This window comes from Chelon labrosus (genome assembly GCF_963514085.1).
Source record: "Chelon labrosus genome assembly, chromosome: 9".
Lineage (NCBI taxonomy): Eukaryota > Metazoa > Chordata > Actinopteri > Mugiliformes > Mugilidae > Chelon > Chelon labrosus.
Window position 1 is genome coordinate 17,742,300 of NC_140359.1, and position 20,487 is coordinate 17,762,786.

Genomic DNA, 20,487 nt, shown 5'->3' on the forward strand with positions numbered 1-20,487 from the left:
CTTGTTTTCCTGCATTACGTCCTGACTGCATATTAAAATGAAATAAACATATGATTTCGTCAAAGTTGTTTACAGCTACTCACCATACGGCCCCTGAGATACTGTACTGAACTGTGCATAGGGAGGTTTGCCTGCAGCAGTCGCCTCCGTACCCACTGAGACAGCACTCCCCTCTCATTTCATTTACTCTATCACCTAATATTTATTCCACTTGTATCTCCCTATGGGTTGCTTCTTTCTCTCTCCTCGCCCACCCCTCCACCGTATCCAGCTTCATTAGCACATAACAGGCTATCAACATGCATAGCAGGGTCCTGATTTAGATGTTCAACCTGATTAGCTCTTAATGAACCGAGACCGGCTACCTGAATGGAAGTGCACACAGTGGCATAAGACAATAACATACAGTATATGTGTGTTCCCTCCTGCACGAACACAAACACAAATATAAGCCCTCAGACGTACATACATACATACATACATACATTCCCTGTGGAGGCTCATTATCACACCTTAGACGCTGAAGTATGAGAAACTGCCAACTAATTATACCATACGACGGCAGACGAGACACAATGTAATTTCTTCAAAGCAAATTCTAGAGATGCTTCATTGTAACGACAGACTTCTAAGTATAAGAGACCATATAATAGGTCACGGATTCTTTTACTTTCTTTTATGTGTGCTTAAACAGTGCATATACGTAGGTGCAATGCATAAATTTAGTAAAATAAACGGCAACACAGACGCCTGGTTTGTCTGGCTATTCATTAAATCTTGGATAAGGAAAAGTGGAAAGATAAACTCTGCAACATATGTATTATTAGTCAAAGAAAATTATAAAATCTACAGCGCAATTTTATTTAAATATGCTGTACAGTAAAAACAGGCAAAGCATGACATTTGCTGCGTATTTGTTCATTAAAGACAAAAAACATAGATGAGTGGCCTCTACTTTATCTCCCCTTTCCTCTCATTCTCCTCTGAGGGAGTTTATTAAAGGCCCACGCTGCCCTTGGCTATTCAATCACTTTTCAGTCAGAAGTAATGAATGAATGCAAAGGCTGGCAATTCATTACCACAATCAGAAAATGAACACCCCCCCTTTCCCTTTCTCCATCTCTCGTGCTTCACTCTCCTCTTTGCGTAGTTTTCGGCGTTGCACAGAATTCGGGCAGCTCACCTCTGGCTTGTTTGGGCTAATACGCTGAGTTGCATATACGCCCCTGCAAGTAATGCAATGTATTTTAAGCAGAATAATGAGTGTAACCCTCTAATGACAAATGGCAAGATGACGCATTAACATATAGCAGATGGGATGCATTGCAACGCACTGTTTGCTGATCATCACGGATCAAGTTCACACCTTCTGCTCTTCAAATCTGAAGCAGAAGGGCAGGTCGGTCACCGAACATAAAAAAATACCTTAGTTTTATTACATGAAAGAATACTTTTATGGCCGTGCTGTAGTGTGAGGTTATTTTTGCCTCAATTTTCTTGGCAATTTTTCATCTCTGCTTAAGGGCAATATATTTTTCCGCCCCGTAATTTTCTCATTATCGCCCACTTCGTCTCTGTGTTTATTTTTTCCCGTCTCTCACCCTCTGCTGCAGCTCTTGGAGTTCTTTCTCACTGACGGGGTTAGCCTTGGTCACCACTGCTTTCCTTCCCTTAGGCTCAACCACGACGGTCATGATGCAGCACATGTCCACGAGCCCTTCCTGACATCTCCTCATCCCGGCATCCAGCTCGCCTCTCCGGGCTGGGTCGCGCTTCAGAGCCCCCTTCTCCGCCACGGAGAAGCCCAGCAGGCTGGTCAGCACCTCATCGGACAGCTCCACGTCCAAGTAACCAGTTCCGTCGGATATCGTAGCGGAGACGCTCCAAACACCGCTGTTGCTGCTCAGCTTCCCCAAGAGAGTCACAATGAAAGCTTTGACACGGATCTCTGTGGTGTGGGGTTGAGGTTTGGACAACAATTCTTCCAGCAAACACAAGTATGTAAAGGGAGGAGAGGTCAGCGTGACAGCCGGTAGCGATGGAGTGTCAGATTCTGAGGTGCTTGAGGTATAACTTTGTCCACGAGGTGTGCCATGTGAACTCGCAATTGCACACTCCACCTTCATTTTACTAGGTCCTGGTTGAACAGAGGATTGATTTAGTTCTCCAGTTTCTCCCTCGACAAAAAAGCAGTCCATGTCTTCGCCCATAAAATCACTATCAGTTACAGAATCTAAATCATGTGAGGGCTCCAAAGCTGCTGGCCTTGACGCTCTAGGGCATCCTTGATAGTCTCTTTTCTGTGTTGTGGATCTTGAGCTGTTGGACGCAGCGCCATTCGAAGTGTGTGGTTTTGCAGCTCTGTCCAAACCGTTAGGATTTGCTGTTATTCTGATGTTTTGCGGGGTGACATTATTATTATTATTTTCCTGAAACATAACACCGTCCAACTCATCCAGGGGAAGATCGTCAAAGTCTTCATCAGGAAAGTCCTCGGCCGCCATGACCTCATCTTGATGAAAATCTTCTTGTTCGCCGACGTCGCGATGACCTTGGAGCGAACCACCTCTGTCGCTCTGGGTCAAACCGCTTGTGTAAGAGAGTGCGGAGGTTTCACTCCTGAAAGACACCAGCCAGTTGAGCAGGACTCAATTAAAAGAGCTCTTAAATCATCAGGGTTAATGGGGGCTCTGTTCCACGGCTAATGCTAGCTAATAAAATTCAAATGTGGTTTTAATCACATGACGATCAATGTGATACTCTTCGGAGACGTTTTTAAAAAATTAAAACCTCCAGAAATGAGGGGGACGAGACACCCCAACAAAGTGACAGCAGCAGGGTAGGCAAAGATACAGGCAGCCAACAACAACCACAAAAGCCTTTTCTAAAATAAGCTCCTAGAAATTCTTTGTACGGTATTTTTGCTGAAGACAAACGTCGTGCTAAAATTATATTATAAATATATTTGACCCTCAGTGTAAAGTGAAAAGTTGTAGCTTCTAAATGTAATCACGCCGTTAACCACCCACCTTGATGAGGCTGCTGAGACAAAGCTCCTGAGAGAAGAGCTCCTCGAAGACTGAGTGGGTGTCTCGCGCATTGTGCCGTAGCCACTGTCTTGAACTGGTTCAACCGGGAGCATCTGAACCTCATCCTCCAGACTGGCCAGCAGCTCTGCGTCATCAAGCTCCAGATCCTCCATATCCTGGTTACCTTGAGAAGAAAACAGCAACATATTTAATTAATAAAAAAAAGGTGCCATACTATGTGTTTGTAGCTTTGAAGCACATGATCTACCTGTATAAACAGACAAACTCTCATGAATATACCTTGTTGCAGTGCTGGTGGGGCCTCCTCTGCATCTTGCTGCTGCTGCTGCTCCTCAGGAAGTCCCAGCGTCCGGCATAGCACCCTGCCCTATCAGAGTATTATGGAAATCTGCCTTCATATTTGAATCTGTGTTATCGCATCTTATCCACAATTGTATAAGACCTTTAACAATGATTTAACAATCAGATTAAACACAAACCAGACACACGCATTGGTTAAAGTTTACCTGGTTATTCCTGTCCACCAAGTCCTCTACTTCACCACCGAGGACCTTGATGTTAGATGGCCCCAACAGCAGCATACCAAGTCTGCAAACCATCTTCCCTTGCAGCTGCAGCTTTGCACCGGGCCTGGCAACATCCAGATGTACGTAAATCACTTGAATGCATGTGCTGCTACGCTCCTTCTTCAAGCACACTCATCAACACAGCAGTCACGGGGTTAAGTTAAGTGTTTCACAGATCAGTCCTTTACCTCAGTGTTGCATTGAGAGCAGGGATAGACTGATACTCCATCGCCTCCAAGCTCTGGACTCCATCTGTCAACTGTACAATAGAGACAAGGACCAAGAAATACTGTTGACATTATTACAGATTTAGATTATCATAAGAGCAGATTAAAAGACAATTCTGTGTATTATTATCTAATACAGCTGACATGACTTTCAGTTACTATAATGTGTATGTCACGACATACTGTAGGTTGTTTCTCACAGCAGCTTTAAACACAGACTGTTTTTTTGTCACTATACATGCTGGAAGTTCCTGGCCTGAAGTTTTTGAAATGCAAATCCGGTCTTATCGGAACAGATCAGCTTTATTGCCCCACTTTTCAGCAGTAATTCCACCGTATATTTCTACAGCCGTAAGCCTTTGGGTCCTGTGACTCCTAGATTTGTGGGACCTGCTCAAAATGGTTTGAGACGCGGTAAAAAAAAAAAATAAAAATGTAGAAAGTCACTGCAACGTTTCTAAGCAACACCAGCACTCTGCTTGAAAAATCATAAAGCAGTGACAAGTGCATTACTTAAGGTGAAAATTACAGTCTGCGTCATATATTCCTGCAATTTACTTTTTCATATGCTCTCACTGATTGTATCTGTCCACTCCGCTTCGGTTAAGGGGAGAAGCAGACGTCTTCTTACAACTAAACACACCAAGATAAAGCCTGGTCACAGATTTAGGGGCAGGGCACCTGAAAAAAAATAGCCTAACACTGTAGTCAAGACTAGTTTGCGTATGGTGAATAAAAAAAGTGAGCAACAAGTGCAAAAAATTGTTTTAAACGATAGAAATGGACTGTGACATAGAGAAAGACATAGAAAGAGTGGTTGACAAGCATGTTAATTAAAGACAATTAGCCCAGTTGGGTTCTTTTTGAAAATACATTTTGTGTTTCAAACCTAGAAGGACTTATATTCCATACTATGTCCCTTCAAGGGAAAATGTTTTAGTTTACAAATGCCACTGACCTGCAGTACTAGCATACGGGTTGGTCTGGCTTCCCAGGGCCTCTGTGTGATCTGTGTGACGGCCGACACCTCGTCATTGGTACAGTCTGTGCCCTTCCACTTTTGTAGCTGACCATATGCAGGCTGACTGACGTCGAGTAATGAGTCAACCTAAAACAGAGTCCAACCTTTGATTATGTTGCCGTTTCTTCCATATTAATTTCCCGGAACATCTACTAGAGTGTTGCACAGTTCATAGTCCATATACATCAAAATGTATTGTGAATTACTAGACCAGGCTATCAATCTACGTCAAATATTTCCAGCTGGGTTTGTTGTTTTTTTTTTCATAATATAGCTCCTGACTAGACAACAATCATCTCTTTTCCATGAATTTCCCGAGTAATTTTCTGTATCACACAAAGGAACACACCAATCAAGAAAATAAGAACTGCAAATATCCATAGCGTTGTTAAATGTTTCACAACAAATATAACACAACAGATATGAAGACATAAAGTACAAAGAGAGCATTCAATATGACACCTCCATTAAATAAATACTGCTATGTGCTTTACATCAACACGATTATGGTCGTGTGTGGTTGTCACATGTGAGGTTTTCTTGTTCGAGCCTGTGTTCTGCTGCAGGGACACATATAGTCCTCAGTATAATGTTTATTGTTTAGTTGTAAGCAAGGATTAATAACCCTCTACTCTGGCCAAATAATATTTGTTTCGTGGCGAAGGGACATTATTTTCAACTAAAATATCTGAATTAAAATGGAATATTACAAAATAAATGACCAACAAGCCTGTACCTGGACGCAGAAGGTGCCACTGAGTTCGGTCTTCTGGGCCTGAGCGAGTCCTTCAGGGAGAACCGGGTGGTCCAGGTCTCTCAGGTCTGTCAGTAGCCACTGATCCAGCACCTAAAATGTCACATCGTACAGTAGAAGCACGTGTGGCTTTAGGCCTTAACATTGTCTGACATGACCAATAATCATTTACATTCACTCCAGTGATATGAATTGACATGTAGTCATAAAACCCAAAGTAAAAAACCCCATAAGACCAACATTGGTCACAGTCAGCGAGACAGATCCACCGTTACCATTAGCAATGATTCAACAAAAAGAGAGAAACGACTCATGCAGTTTGAGGCAAACGGACTCAGTAGTGTCATCGGGTTCTTGCAGATTTTTTTGTCTCTCGTTTCTGATGTGAACATGGTCCACATCATTTTTAAAAGTGCTCTGTGAGGCTGAGGTCTAGAGGACATGTGGGCCTCTTGAATAAAGCGGTATGACCGCCATGAGGAGATGAAAAATTAAGCATTATCCTCCTCAAGTATCTATATGAAAAGAGATAGAATTTGGCCATGGAGGGACACAGCTGTTGAGCAACAATATTTCGGTACACTGTGGCGTACAAATGATGCGTCAATGCAGGAAAACATACCCCACATGACGCCACCACCAGCTGGTACAGCTGACACCAGGCAGGATGGATTCATGCTGTTTACACAAAATTTTTGCCCTGCTATCAGCATGTTGCAACCGTAACCAGGATTTGTCAGACCACGAGGCGTCCTTTCACTCTTCAGTCACCCACGTTTGCTGATCATTACCTACTCTAGTGTGATCTTCTTGGTCTCAGCTGACAGCAATAGAAATATGCACAGTCTTGGGATTTGTTGTGCATCTGCTGCAAGCTTTAGTGAGTTTTGCTTCTGGTATGGTGAAAGTTTGCCCAGGGTCTGACAAATATTTAGCCCGCAAAGATATTGGAATTTCCTTCTGTCCAAGAAGAATGCCAAGGAGAATATTCAATCTGTACTACTCTTTCTAAAGTGATTTCTGGGCCATTCTCAATAATTTTTCTTATTATTTAGTCTGTGAATTATTATCAAAAGCAATAAAAAAAAATATGTGCCCGTCTCCTGCCCCAAAACCGGTCCAGGAGGACGTTCACATCCAATGCCAGCAGAGACCATGTTCAAACGGAGACGGGTTAACCATATTCACCACGCCAGAAGTGCCTGAACAGGGGTTTTAGTTCAGGGTAAACATACAACCCAATCTGATCTCAAGCGGGGCAGACCAGTAACATAATAACAACTCCAGATTTTTTTCCATTTGTTTTAGTGCAAAGCAGTAAAATACGGAGAATGTTAACATTTAATAAACTATTCTTTTTATTAAAAAAAATCTTAAGAAAAATAAGTGCAATTTGGGCACGCCATATACTGTATGATCACCCTTGATCATATGACCAATACCAAAGTTATGTGATAACAATGCAATAAGAAAGACTACAAGGACGAACGCTCCAGAATCAGCTGGGAAACTGATCTTAAATAACTTCACATCTGCCTACCTGTTGGTTGATTTGCTGCTGTGACAGACGAGCTGTTCCTCCTGCCTCTCCTTGTAGCCACTCTACGCAGGCTTCCAGCCAGGCAAACGGCACCTGGACCTGCCAGGTGGTCTTCAGCCAGGCCTGAGTAGCACGTACCGCTGCCTGGATCTCAGGGGCCATCCTCTTCCTCCGTGTCTTTAAGGCACTTCCTGATATCTTCCTCACCGTTATCTGCAAATACATACAGGAACACAACTCAGTTCTGGTAGGTGGTTATTTTACAGATCCATATAGTTGACAAGTGAATACAGTCATTCAGATTAAACTGCATTTATCATTAATTACTCTGAATAGCATGTTTACAGTTTACAGTTTCCTTAATGGTCAATAATTTTAAAGGGTTTTGTAATGAGGAAACTTAGAAAATCACTCAGTTACTTATAGTTTAAGTTAAGGCAGAGTAATCCACGGTTTTAAATAGTATTATTACTATATTATGTTTTCTGGGACTGTAGCAGCAGAATAATGTACGAATACTGTAGAGGAAGATGAGAGCAAAGGGATAAAATGTAGGCAGTGATAGCATGCTAATTATATATATATATATATATATATATAAACAACTTGGCTTCGTGTTGTTATGAAGGATCCCCCCGAGAAGCATGAAGGCAGACTCTTACATCAAGTGCAAAGGCGCCAAAGTTGACCAACCCATTTCACTGAATTAGCAACAGTGATGCTACTTTACCTTAGCACTGTGCCCATACAGAATGACACCAGACGCTCTTACAATAAAGGTTCTTAAACCAGACTGCCCTGTCTTACAAGTTCTTTGGAAACATACGCATTAGCCTCGGAGACCGTACCTTACCAACAAGATTAACTCCACTGTAAATAGCCGCTCCGAATCCGGAAATAGGGCGTTTTGCGTCTCTTAAGAAACGCCCCAGTTCCTTGATTGACGTCTGCTCCAGCCAATTACAGTTGCCACGTGTTTGATTGGCTTTCCGCTCAGCCAATGAGATCGTGTAACCCATCGTCTCATCTGGTGTTGTGTATTTCCAGGTTCGGTAGAGAAGGAAAAGGGGGACGAGCAAGGTGTTGTACTGCAGGTTTGTGTTTTGACGATATTTTTTCGCAACGTTGAGCTTAATGTAGTTCAGTTGCGCATGCACTTTCAAAATACTTGCGCCATTAATATACATTCGGTAAGACGTTTACTTCTTGCGGTGTGCGGGGTATCGCTGCCCAGCTAGCAGTGCTTTCTAGCTCCGTTTGTGCCCGACTGAAATGATGGCAACATGGCGATATTGGCTAGTGGCTAGCTTGAGTGGCTCGGCCTGCCCTCTGTTTTGACCGAGTGCTAATGTTTTAACGACCCCTTTCGCTTTGGATAAACTAAACACTACGATGCCCGACTCCCTCGGGAACTAGTTCCGTATCTGAAAGTAGTTTGAACGACTTTCATGCAAATCTCCTTATTCAAAACTACGCGAATTAGCTCGATGCTAACGCGTTGCCCTACAGGCTAGCTAGTTAGCTACGCCGGTAGCTAACATTTAACACACAGCTAAAGTAACATCGTCAGGTTAGCTTTAGTTGCGCTAGCTCTCTTTTAATGTCATCGTTTATTTATCTAAATACTAATGTGAGCTTTAGAGATGTACATTTCTTGAAATTTAGATTATGATGGCAACAAGTTTCAGTTTCAATCTGGCTTCTAATGTAAGTACCATTCGTCATTGACTGGTGATTATAGCGCCGAGGCAGTCGTGTTTCTGTTTCACTAACACTGCGAAACAATCCAATTAACGCACCGATGTGACTTGATAACATTACACTGATAATAGGCTCTCTTTAAACAACAATGGTCTTTGATTGCCCGCCAGATTGGGGATCGGTCGCATTGTTTAATATCAATCGCGGCAGCTCAGACTTACGTGAAATAAAATAAGCAGTAAATAAAATGTATGCGATCACATCGTGTTTTTAGACTGAGAGACTTCCTTGTGTGGCTGCATTTGAGTATTTCATGTATCCCTCCCTCCCCGACAGGTCACAGAAGCTGTTTGGTCCTCGCTTATTTAGATCCGCCTTCAACACGCCCTTGTCCTTGTAATAAATATCGGTGAGTCCCGGGTTTCTGCCAGTTTGTCACATTTCATCCCGCTTTCCTGAAAAATCATCGTCTCATTCACGCTGGTTTCCCCTTTTCCCGCTCCGAAAATGTCGACAGACAGCCGCAGCGTCCAGGGGCCAGTTTTCTACTTCTCTTTCCCTGCCGCTGCCACCACCTGTATCCCGGACCGAGGTTCTCACCTCTTCTCCCTCTCTGCCGGAACACCATGGAGACAGAAATTGACCAGCAAGAAGACACTTCATTCAGCAACACCGAGTCAAATGGTATAATTTAAAGCTTCTTTTATAATGTTGGGAATGTTTAAAATATTACTGACAAATCTGTGTGTTATATAATGAAATGATGACAATGGCAGCGGTACTCACAGCTCTAATTTGTGAGTTTAATGCATGATGTGATTTTAGATCTTTCACTAGTTTTTTTTTCTGTTTTTGTAGAATCATTTTGGACTAGAATATGAGAACAGGGTTTGAAACCCTCCCAAAGACTCGTTGCTTTCTGTGGTCGATGATTTAATTTAGTCTTGTTGAAGGTTGTGTGTGTGCGTGCGTGCACAGTTGTCAGGGTGTGTTTTTATCTCCTTATGCCAGGTAAGCGCCCTGCTGAGGATGCAGATGAGCAGAAATCATTCAAGCGCTCCAGGAACTCGGATGAGATGGTTGAGCTGCGCATCCTCCTGCAGAGCAAAGTAAATCAGCTCCCCTTTCATTTCACATTTCATGCCGAACCCTTATTTGTATTATTGTCTCGTTCCTTTGGGCACTCTTTGAGTCAGATGTACAATTTCTTGTTCTCTCTCTCCAATTTTGAAAATGTTTTATTTTTGTTGTCCTGGTCACATTTCTGCCTTACGCAAACAGTTATTGTGTTGTTGTTGTTGTTTTTACATGAAGTGAAATATTATTTTGCCTCTTGTCTTTTATTTATAGAGTAAAAGAGTCCTCATTTTCTCATTTGTATTCCCAGAATGCAGGAGCTGTAATTGGGAAGGGTGGCAAAAACATCAAAGCCCTTCGTACAGACGTGAGTACATATATTTTTTATATACTCGGAATTTTTTATGGTTAGCATTTTTTTTACTTAGCTATTAGTTATTTTTCTTGCCACCGGCCTCTCAACGTTGCACATTTTCGCTAGATAGCTGAAACCGTACTGTGGTATTTGACATAGGCATTTTCTGCCGTGTAAATAAGGGGTGTGGTTACCCGATTGCCCGGTTGTTAGGCTTTTGTTATTGAGATCTTTTGACAAACCCTTTGGGCATGGTTTTATCTTTTTCTCACATTAACATTCTGTTATTGTCTCAGCTAAACTGGCCCTAGGCACAAAAGCCCAATTTCATGTCCATTTGTTTCTCCATAATTCTAATTTATTGTAACACTGCTGTTACAGCAACACTGTTGCTCTTGTTAATTTAAATTTATGGCCACAGTGCCGAGTTCGTGAGGTCACCTGCAGCGCAAGCTAACATTTTTATATGTGTTAAGGCCAACCGGCCGTTTCTTAATTCATTCAATGTCATTGCCTCTTTCTCTACAGAGCCCTCACCAGTTTGTTCTCCCCTCTTTCTCACTGTCTCTGGTTTAGTCCCCAGCATTGAACTCATGTTCTTGATATGCCATAACCCATTTTCCAATGTCTCATTTTCTCTCTTTGACAAACCAATCTCTGAGAGAATCAACTTGAAGTCACATTTGAACAGTGTAGAGCCTGTATATTAAAAATGTATTCCTCTTCCCTCTTCCCTCTCCCTTGTTTATTTTTTTACTGTTTACTTTTTTGCCCACTTCCTCCTCTGTTGCCCATGTTCTGGATGGCCCCTCCTGCGCCCGCCCACCTGACACCCTGGTTGGCCCTGCCCATAATCGTGCCCTGTCCCTAAATGGGCGCCTTACTTGATTGACATCTGTGCTCGAATGGCCCTGGCCCCTGCCCATGCCACGCCCAGTACAATGCCAGTGTGTCAGTCCCAGACAGCAGTGGGCCCGAGCGGTATGTCCCTAAGCTCCTCCCTCTCACTGCCTGACTACAGGTCAAACAAGAAGAGATGAATAATAAATAGTCATCCTGCCTCTGTCAAGTCACTGTATTTTAACCTACCTGTTCTCACAGTATATTAGCCTGAATCAAAATACCTAAATGCGTTCATGTCCAAATCTGCCTGTTGAGCATGTAAAAGCCATGTGAACATCCTTAATATGCCATTGTTTAAAGTCACGTCAGCATTGAAACTTACTTAAAACAAGCTGGTGTTGTCAGGGTTTTTCCACAATCTGCCACTGTCTTTTTAAACCTCTGCTATAATCTGTGCAATATGTCCGTGTTTTGTTATATTTTTTTGTATTATTTTAATTGACGGTCATCTGTCCTCTTCTGCATTTTCACTTCCCTCTCCCCTCAGAGTGGATAAACTGGTGTCCTTGTTTTTTCGTTAGTTTCATAAGCTCACCTGTTTCTCGCATCATTCCATTCTTTCCTTGTAATGCCCTCCTTATATTGATAAACTCAGATTGTCCATCCATTCTGAAATGTAAGAGGCAAACTAAGATTCAAGTGGTGTGTGTGTGTGTGTGTTTCCTTTCCTGTCTCCTTCTTCTTCTTCTTCTTCTTCTTCTTCATCATCTGAACTTAGTTGTTGACTGCCGGAGCTATTGAAAGTACAGGATATCTTTCTTTTTCCCCACTCACACTCTTTTATTTTATATTTATCGCTTCTCCCATCCCTTAAAAAAACGCATCAGCTTGAGTGGTGGCAGACTTCATTTACCTTGGTACAATCTGCTCTGTCACTTTTCCTCAGCTGCCTACCATTCTGCTTCCATGTCCAAACTGTGCTTAAGTTCTCCTTTTTAATTAAATTCATTGTGTTTATTTTAGTATGGCAATAGGTGGATGCAGACAGCAAAACATGTAACTGCAGTTTGTTGTCCAAATTAAGCATCAAAGTCCCTGCCTAACCAAAACATCTAAGATTATACAACTTGCATGTGATTAACTATAAAATGCTTTTAGTAGTAATACGTTCTCTCTGTTCTGATCTTAAGGATTCAGTATTTGGAGTCCTTGTAGGCTTTGTGGTGTGCATCCACCAAACTTTAGGACTCTCTAGGAGTTCTCTTTGGCACCTTTGGTGCTTATTCCTGCCAGACCCCCTCCAACTTCACCCTCTCCGTCTTGCCCCTTCAGTGGTCACCAATGCAGTCACTTTTCTTTGGGTCCTTTTTAATTTTGTCTCTTTACTTCCTTTCTCTGGACAAAGACTTTCTTTTCGTTGCATTGTTTGGGCGCCAGCTTTTTGCCAGTTACAGTGTAAATTATGAGTGATATAGCATGCGAGGTTCAGAAAATACCAACTTCAACAATTAATTCAGCTGACTTAGCCTGAGAGAGTTTTTAATGGGGGTTGACTGATTTTTCTGTGGCAAAGGGGGATGTTGTGAATTCCATGATCTGAATTGTTGTTCCCTCCCTCCTGGGATACCTTGCTGGTACCCCAACCCCACCCTGGCTGTGCTCTGTTTTGTTATTGGTGGCTGAAATATGAAGCATCTTGAGCATCAGTGCCGACATCGAGACCGTTGGAGAAATCCTGCTGAAGATCATCCCAACATTGGAAGAGGTGTGTATACGTTGAGATCTTTATTATTATGTATATTGTAACCAACAGTAAATGTATATTGAGTTAAAGAGATGCTTTCAGAACATAACTCTGCTTGCTATACTTTTGTGGCTTAGGCATTTTGCAAATAAGTAGTTTAACTCAGCTGCTTAATTATGGTTATGGTAAACAATCCCATAAGAAGTGTATGACACCCATTGTCTATGAACTATGTTAATAGGTTCTTATTGACAGCCACTATACGTGCTACGGCAACACTGGTTCGTTTGCCAGACTGACAAAGAAGAGTTAAGAAAGGTTTCAAGGATGGCATCATGGTATGAATATGCTAATTGTTCCCTACAGTACCAGCAGTACAATGGCATGGATTTTGACTGTGAGCTGCGTCTCCTGATCCACCAGAGCCTGGCTGGCTCAATCATCGGGGTGAAGGGAGCCAAGATCAAAGAGCTTCGTGAGGTATGGTCATACAAAGAATGCCGTGTGCTGTTAAATTGGAGCAGCATGTATTCTTTTGCAGTCTTATACTGTTGCGTTTTCGAAATGTAACATGAATCTATAATAATAATTGAGCTGGATATAATTTTCTTTAATCTACTGTTTTGATATTGTTTCTGTTTTTGATTAAATACATTTGGTATTTTGTACATAGTGTGTGTCAAAGGTGTGGCGTTTCACCAAGAAGTATCTCAGCTTTGATTTCAGAGTGAAATGCCTGTTTGTGTTTCAACGGTGGAATAAGCTGTTGTGTCGTGTAGTAGCTTTCCCTTTTCTGTGCCCACTCATGTGTGGCTTCTATTTGTCTCCAGAACACAAAGACCAGCATCAAGCTGTTTCAGGAGTGTTGTCCCCAGTCGACAGACCGCGTAGTGCTCGTTGGTGGTAAAACTGAGAGGGTGGTGGAGTGTATCAAGACTATGCTGGAGCTCATTGCTGAAGTAAGAACCTTTTACAGTGTCTGAGAGGCTTTTTTGTGGTTGGTGCTCGATGATTGTAAATTTTACTTGATCATTTGAATTTTGAAGATGGGAATGTCCTGTTTGATGCAAGACTTTTTTCTACAATTGAAAAATTCATTTCATATTGTCCTAAGCAGCTCATTATATATTTCTTTGTTCTCTTTAGGCTCCCATAAAGGGCCGTACGCAGCCATACGACCCTAACTTCTATGACGAGACCTACGATTATGGTGGCTTTACCATGATGTTCGAGGAGAGAGGGGGTGGCCGCAGACTTATGGGAGGCTTTCCCATGCGTCCAGGCAGGTCCAGCGGTGGTGACCGTGGGTTTGACCGAATGCCCTCAAGCAGAGGGGCGCGGGGACCAATGCCCCCCTCTCGCAGAGATTATGATGACATGAGTCCCCGTCGAGGTCCTCCACCACCCCACCCGAGTAGGGTTGGCAGGGGGAGTGGACGTGGACGCAACATGCCCATGGGACACCCCCACAGAGGAGGGTAAGACATAGGCATATATGATGCACAGTTTGTTCTTCTTTTCTTTGTTGCTCTCCTGCTTTGCTTTTCTAGTGCACAAATGTGTCCTGTCAAATGGTATGGTCACTTCATTGAGCTTGTGCATAATACAGATTATTTTTGTTTACCTGAAAACTATTTGAATGCATGAACACAATCATGTTTGAAGTTAAGTTCTTTTACTGCTATAAAAGCCTTGAGATTTAAGTGTTTAGTATCGTAGACGTACAAGACTTACTCTTCTAGAGCACTTTGTTTGTCCCTTATGCATCTGCATACACAAATGTTTGCTGGTGCATTTTCTTCACCAGCTTTGCTTTACATTTTCTTGCATTGGGTAAACTTAAGTAGTCTGCATGTTTTCCAGTGTACTGCACTATTCTTGAAACACTTTTGTATTCACATTTGTCATTCCATCAAGTGTATGTGCTCACCACTGTGTGTCTTGGTGTTTGTGTTTTTTTTCTCCCATTTCCACCGTGCCCACAGAGACGATCGTTACTATGACTCGTACCGCGGCTCAGATGACAGGTCCAAGTAAGTTTCTGTTCCCAAACCTCTGACTAAACTTCTTGATTATTTTTAATAGGGATACTTTGACATTTTGCTGTTTCCATTCACCTGAAGCAACAGTTCATAGATAAATACCATTGAGTGGTGCTTACTGTTGAGTAGCATTTTACTCTTTGGTCTTTGTAAGGAATTAGTCACCAATGCTGACTGATGTTTTGCATAGTTTCCATTCACAAATGTGACAAATGATTTGACCACAGTGTATTTAAAATTAAGTGTTGAGGTATCCCTACAAACCCCTTATTTCACTGCCTTACTATGTCATTGTTGAATATTCCTGGGTATCCACTTATTCTGAAAAACTAACACTCCTAGTAAACTTTTGCCCTCCTGTCGTATCCTTAACCCTCAGTGCACACATCCATTGTGGCGTCCTGGCCTACCTTCCCACTTTCTTGATCCCCATTCACCTGTTCCACTTATTTAGAGTGCTTTGTAGGGAACAGCTGTAGTGTACATGACAACCTCTTTCCCTTGTGAGTAACCCATCCAATCTGCCACTCACTCCACATTGCTCACGTTTGTCGTGATTCGTGTGAGGGTTGTGATGTGATGCTGGCATTTTCCCTTTAGTCCCCTGCAAAAATGGCATGCTTTCATCAGCTGGGTTATAATTAGCCATTTTTCAGTGATATACAATCTCGTATGAATTTAATATTTTAAAAGATGATTAGTTATCTGCTTTCCCTCTTGAGGCCAGTTTAATAAACTATACATAAAATAAGTAAATTGTGAAATGGCAATTTATGTGCACTCCTCAAATCTGATATCTTATCCTCATCTAGATATTAATGGAAATCGAAAATATATATGGTTGATACTTATTTTAAAGAAATGTCATGACATTAGTGTATGATAGCTCATGCAGTATAGCTACAGAGAGACACTGTCAAGCAAAGGTAAAGTAATATTAAGTCACGCTAAGACATCATACATGTTGTCTTTCTCGTGTCCTTCTGCACGAGTACCGAGTACATCCAGACAAATTTCTTGAGCTAATTCCTTTATTTGAGCTCAGTCGTGGGGGGGTGGAGCAGCAGCAGCCCTTGGCTCTGATCATCATCACCACCACCTGTCACTCCTCTCACCATAACACTGTCAGAGCTGTTCCTGTTACTGTGTGGGAAGATGGCTGAGAGGAAATGTGTTTATACTGTAATCTTGCTCAGCGTGTGTGTGCAGTTTGACCTAGACCAGAAATTTTCTTTGGAATGTTGTCAAGGATTTTTTTCTAAGCATTTTCTATTTCTTCCCACCCCAACCCACATCTCTCCTCTTTCTCTTTTTCTCTCTCTCTCTCTCTCTCTCTCTTTCTCTATCTGCACATTTCTGCCCCTCCTCCCCGTCACCAGTGACAGAAGAGGCAGACCGGATCGCTACAGCGATAACATGGTTAGTGACCCTTTGCTAAATGCATGCAGCTCTGGTGCTAGCATCTCATTGGGTGCCAGTGCCACAGGCTAGAATACTGGTTGCTTCTAGCACTGGACAATATGCTGTGATTGTCCATTGTCCTGTTATGACAATAGTGGTTTATTGACAGTATGACCATAGCTGGTCACTCGTGCACATGCGTATATGCACACAGTCATGTGAGCCTTGTCCACGGATCCAAGCTAGCATCCCACTAAATGACCATAATCACCACAGCCGGAGACACCCCATAATAATCAGCTATAATTGCCCTCTTGCTGTGTACTTTTCACGGCCAGCCTGTTTTTCCTGCAAGGAGAGGGAGGATGTTGGGGGTGGGGAGGGTGGGGGTGGCCATGGTTGGTTGCTAAGCACTAATAACGCTTTGTTGACAGACTGGAAGGTCTCTCTCCCTCTTTCTCTCTCCCTCTCTGAGAGCTGGCAGGATACTGCCTGCCGTTGCTCAGCAACAGCTTTTTGAATTGCTTGTTGCCCTGGTGACAACAGCAGCTGAATAGCAGCTGAAAATGGGGGCTGATGGAGATGCACGGAGAGACGGGAAGGGGGGATGGAGGGAGGGAGGGAGGGAAGGAGGAGGAGTCTGCCTTATGGATGAAAACTGGGTGGCTTTTAGTTGATTCTACTCCATGAACGAAGCTGCTGCATTATCCATACATTTATGCTTATGCTAGAAAGATGAAAAGAACCAGCTGTACTGTATGTAACCCGTCTGTGTTTTCCGTTTGTCTTTACAGGGCGGCGGAGGATATGGTAAGTGCTAAGCCTCGTGTTTTTCTGTGGCATATGGATGTGGTTACAAGGCTGTTAATGTATCTTATGCGCCTAAGAGTACAGGCCTTGCTGTTCTTTCCAGTATAGTGTAGTGTCAAGTATTTTGACAATTCTGTACAATAGTAAACAGGCTGAAGAGACATTGCTGGTAACATTAATGTGTTTGGTTTATAATAATATTGTGCATTTATTGACTCTAATAGCATGACATTTTATTTAACATATCTCTTTACTACAATCAAGGGTATGCATGCACAGTTAATTATGATTCAACTGATTTCTTCAGTAGAGCTTTCTAACATGTATAAGTGGGAATATGTATTAGTTTATAATAGACATGGGTAATTTAAATAATAGTTGTTCACAAATGTCACATAAATAACTTGTCTCAATGTTTGTTACTGAGTCAATTTTCTGTTTCGTTTCTTCCCCCTGTTCAGACAACAGTTCCTCCTGGGATGGCTATCAGCCAGGTGAGTCTCTACCCTTTGTCCATCAGTATGATTAGAAAATTTTCCTGAAACACATGTGATTATGTTGGCAGCAAAGTATTGATTTTTAGAGCTACTTGTATGCTTTTTCATGACCCCTTTCCCTCTCACCTTCAGGTGGACGCAGCTCCTATAATGATATGGGTGGCCCCGTCATCACCACCCAAGTGACGATCCCTAAAGATGTGAGTGAATAAGAATAACACGAATCCAGATTTGCATAAAATCCCGCATTACCGCATGTGAACATGTTATCCGTACTCTTATCATTATCGTTGTAACATTTAAATGACATTTGGTCATGTTCCATCGTGCATACATGATATGTATCCCAGTTGTAGAGATTATTTGAAGTAATCTTGTGCCTCACACATGGTCTTTTTCCACATTCACCCACACTAGACTAGACCTTTCATAATAGGCTTTTCAGTATAATTAAAAATGAACTATTTTTTATCTTTTCATATCTGCAGAGTATTTTAAATGCTTGAATTATTTGACACTACATTTGTGTGTGTGATTGCCTCCTCTTGGCCTTTCCACACTTTTTAAAGATGCACGTTTGCATCCGTACCTTAAAATGTTTCTTTCTTTCTTCTTTCTTCCCCACCCCTCTTATTCTGTTTTTGGAATGCCCCTCTTAACAGTTGGCTGGCTCCATCATTGGTAAGGGAGGCCAGCGGATCAAACAGATCCGCCATGAGTCAGGGGCCTCCATCAAGATCGATGAACCCCTGGAAGGTTCTGAGGACCGAATCATTACCATTACTGGCACCCAGGATCAGATCCAGAACGCCCAGTACCTTCTACAGAACAGGCAAGTTCTTATTTGATGTAGAAATGATTGATTCAACATCCTAGTTGATCAAGCAAGCTGATTAACCATTTGAAAACCTTAATGAAATTGTTCTATGGGGATGTTTGTTTACCCCTCTTTCAATGCATGGAACTACTCATATATGGATGCAATAGATAACAATGTTGGGATTGCATATATGTATATAAAAAATATGTTGTTAACTTGCATTCTAATATTAGTTAGCCCAATTTTTGGTTGGTTATGCAGTTCTGTTTCCTGCTGTCTCTTTTTCACTAACCCCCTTCCTTTCTTTCCCATGCAACCTGCATCTAGTTCAAACCTTCCTCTTACATGAAATGGCTGTGAAGGAGTAGGCAAACTTGTATACATTGCATTATGATTATTATTTTTATTTATGTATTTTAAAAAGGGTCAGTGTGATTGACATGTTTCTTTGACTGTCACACTTGTCCACTGAATATGATTAGTAGAAGAAGAAAAAAAAAAAAGCAAAACAGTATGTCTATTTGCCATCTAAGCCGTTTCACTGTGAAGCAGGGAGTGGATTGATTCTTCCCTGGCTGCTGCTGTGTGGAAGACTAGTGATTTTGTTGTTTTTAGTTAGATCAACCGACAACAAATCACAGTCTGCCAAATAGCACAGGCTCCTCCTCTTCTGTCTCCCTTGGCAACCAGTAGGCACGTATAATACACACTACTTCCTTGTTGATGCTATCTGAGCTTTGCCCGAATGCTAATACAGCTGTAGACCTGCTGCCCTGTCTCATGAGTAGTGTAGTGTTGCCACGGTAACTAACCCTGCCTCCCTCTTCCTTCCTCTCCTCCCCCTTCAGTGTGCTGCACCTGCTTGGACACAAGGACTAACCACACCCCTCGTTTTCCTCTTCTTCACCACTCTCCTTCAGACACTTGTCAAATCTTTGACGACTCCCCACTCTGTCTCTCTTCCCATCCTCAGCCTTCTCCTCCCAGAGCTCCATCCTCCCATAGTCATAGCCATGTATTCACACTGTCATTGGCTTGTCAGTTGAATTTTTCTTCTTGTGCATTTTATATATTTCCCACTGTTTTTATTTCAGCGTGAAGCAGTACTCTGGTCATTTGCTGTAGACCCAGGAGGCTCAGATTGAAGCAGATTGCCCCTCCCTCCTCAACCTTTTCCGCCCCTGTCCAACACATCCGCTTCAGACTATTCTGGACTGTGGATGTCTTTTTTTGAATTTTATTTTTGTATTTTTTAATGAAATACATGTCCAACATTCCTGTGCATAAAGGAAATGTAGATGGTATGCGTTTCTAAGAGTGTAGTACATTAGTTTATCAGATACAATTTGCATTTTTTTAACACTCATATATCAGAATATCCTTTACACTTCTCACAAACAAAAACAAACATAACCTTTATTTTTTGATTGTTTTTTTTTATGATTTTTTTTTTTTAATGTGCAAGTTTGTGTCTCTGTGTAAATCTGTCCTGTGTGTGTATGTGTGTGTGTGTGTGTGTGTGTGTGTGCGCGCGCGTGTGTATGTCGGCGTGAGTGGGTTGTTGTGCTTTCTTTTGCTTCCGAGTCCCTTCACGCGCAGTTGTACCACATTACACGCAGAATGTAAGCTACATGTCATTTTTCTTTAAGAGCTGTGAGGAATTTCACCCTGTAGAAACACTTTTGGGATGTTTAAGTTGGGATTTGTGTACACAGATACAGGACAGTCTAAATTGTATGATTATAATAGATGTGTGATGAAACAAAATACAGAATCATTTGAGTAATTCCTCGGAAATGGAATGGTGTAGTTAGTAATTTAAGGCATTTTATTGGAGATTTGACAAATGATATTGAACTATTTTTTTTTTCCTGTGTTCTACACTTGTTTGCTCTCCATGTTGTAGACTTCACATTGTCAAGTTATAAGACAAATAAAGATGATGCCACTTTTTACAGAACCACTTTTGAATTTTAATGAGCGTCTTGGTTGTTTTTGCAGATGCTTCAGTCATATCACTGATGGCATGTTGGGATTAA

At 42.0% G+C, this 20,487-nt stretch overlaps 2 protein-coding genes across 3 annotated transcripts; one reads left to right on the plus strand and one right to left on the minus strand.

Moving 5' to 3' along the window:
* Positions 1-774: 774 nt before the first annotated feature.
* On the minus strand, positions 775-8,022 carry rmi1 (RMI1, RecQ mediated genome instability 1, homolog). Of its 2 annotated transcripts, XM_084552270.1 has the most exons (9): positions 7,889-8,022; positions 7,159-7,371; positions 5,601-5,711; positions 4,802-4,951; positions 3,805-3,875; positions 3,557-3,680; positions 3,330-3,417; positions 3,030-3,213; positions 775-2,619 (listed from the first exon to the last, which is right to left on the minus strand). In XM_084552270.1, the coding sequence occupies exons 2-9, from the start codon at positions 7,318-7,320 to the stop codon at positions 1,581-1,583; spliced, it is 1,929 nt and encodes a 642-aa protein (XP_084408396.1). In that variant the 5' UTR covers positions 7,321-7,371; positions 7,889-8,022; the 3' UTR covers positions 775-1,580. The 2 variants fall into 2 exon arrangements, with proteins under 2 accessions (XP_084408396.1, XP_084408395.1); XM_084552269.1 differs by lacking the exon at positions 7,889-8,022 and having other exon boundaries at positions 7,159-7,488.
* Positions 8,023-8,211: 189 nt separating this feature from the next.
* Positions 8,212-20,425, plus strand: hnrnpk (heterogeneous nuclear ribonucleoprotein K). The gene is made up of 17 exons (XM_084552459.1): positions 8,212-8,252; positions 9,196-9,268; positions 9,377-9,543; positions 9,871-9,968; positions 10,247-10,303; positions 11,229-11,272; positions 12,827-12,899; positions 13,245-13,358; positions 13,709-13,837; positions 14,025-14,356; positions 14,864-14,911; positions 16,300-16,339; positions 17,116-17,131; positions 17,593-17,625; positions 17,761-17,828; positions 18,291-18,460; positions 19,543-20,425. Exons 3-17 carry the CDS (start codon positions 9,486-9,488, stop codon positions 19,571-19,573), a joined length of 1,311 nt encoding a protein of 436 aa, XP_084408585.1. The 5' UTR covers positions 8,212-8,252; positions 9,196-9,268; positions 9,377-9,485; the 3' UTR covers positions 19,574-20,425.
* Positions 20,426-20,487: the final 62 nt, after the last annotated feature.

Bases quoted from the DNA above. Each gene is read 5' to 3' on its own strand.
- rmi1 (XM_084552269.1), bottom strand. From the start codon at position 7,383: ATGTATTTGCAGATAACGGTGAGGAAGATATCAGGAAGTGCCTTAAAG. The intron at 5,712-7,158 runs GTAGGCAGATGT...GTGACATTTTAG, and splicing joins AGCAGCAAATCAACCAACAG to GTGCTGGATCAGTGGCTACT. The intron at 3,876-4,801 runs GTCAGTGGCATT...TCTATTGTACAG, and splicing joins CCCGTATGCTAGTACTGCAG to TTGACAGATGGAGTCCAGAG.
- hnrnpk (XM_084552459.1), top strand. From the start codon at position 9,486: ATGGAGACAGAAATTGACCAGCAAGAAGACACTTCATTCAGCAACACC. The intron at 9,544-9,870 runs GTATAATTTAAA...TCCTTATGCCAG, and splicing joins CAGCAACACCGAGTCAAATG to GTAAGCGCCCTGCTGAGGAT. The intron at 10,304-11,228 runs GTGAGTACATAT...TGCCACGCCCAG, and splicing joins TCAAAGCCCTTCGTACAGAC to TACAATGCCAGTGTGTCAGT.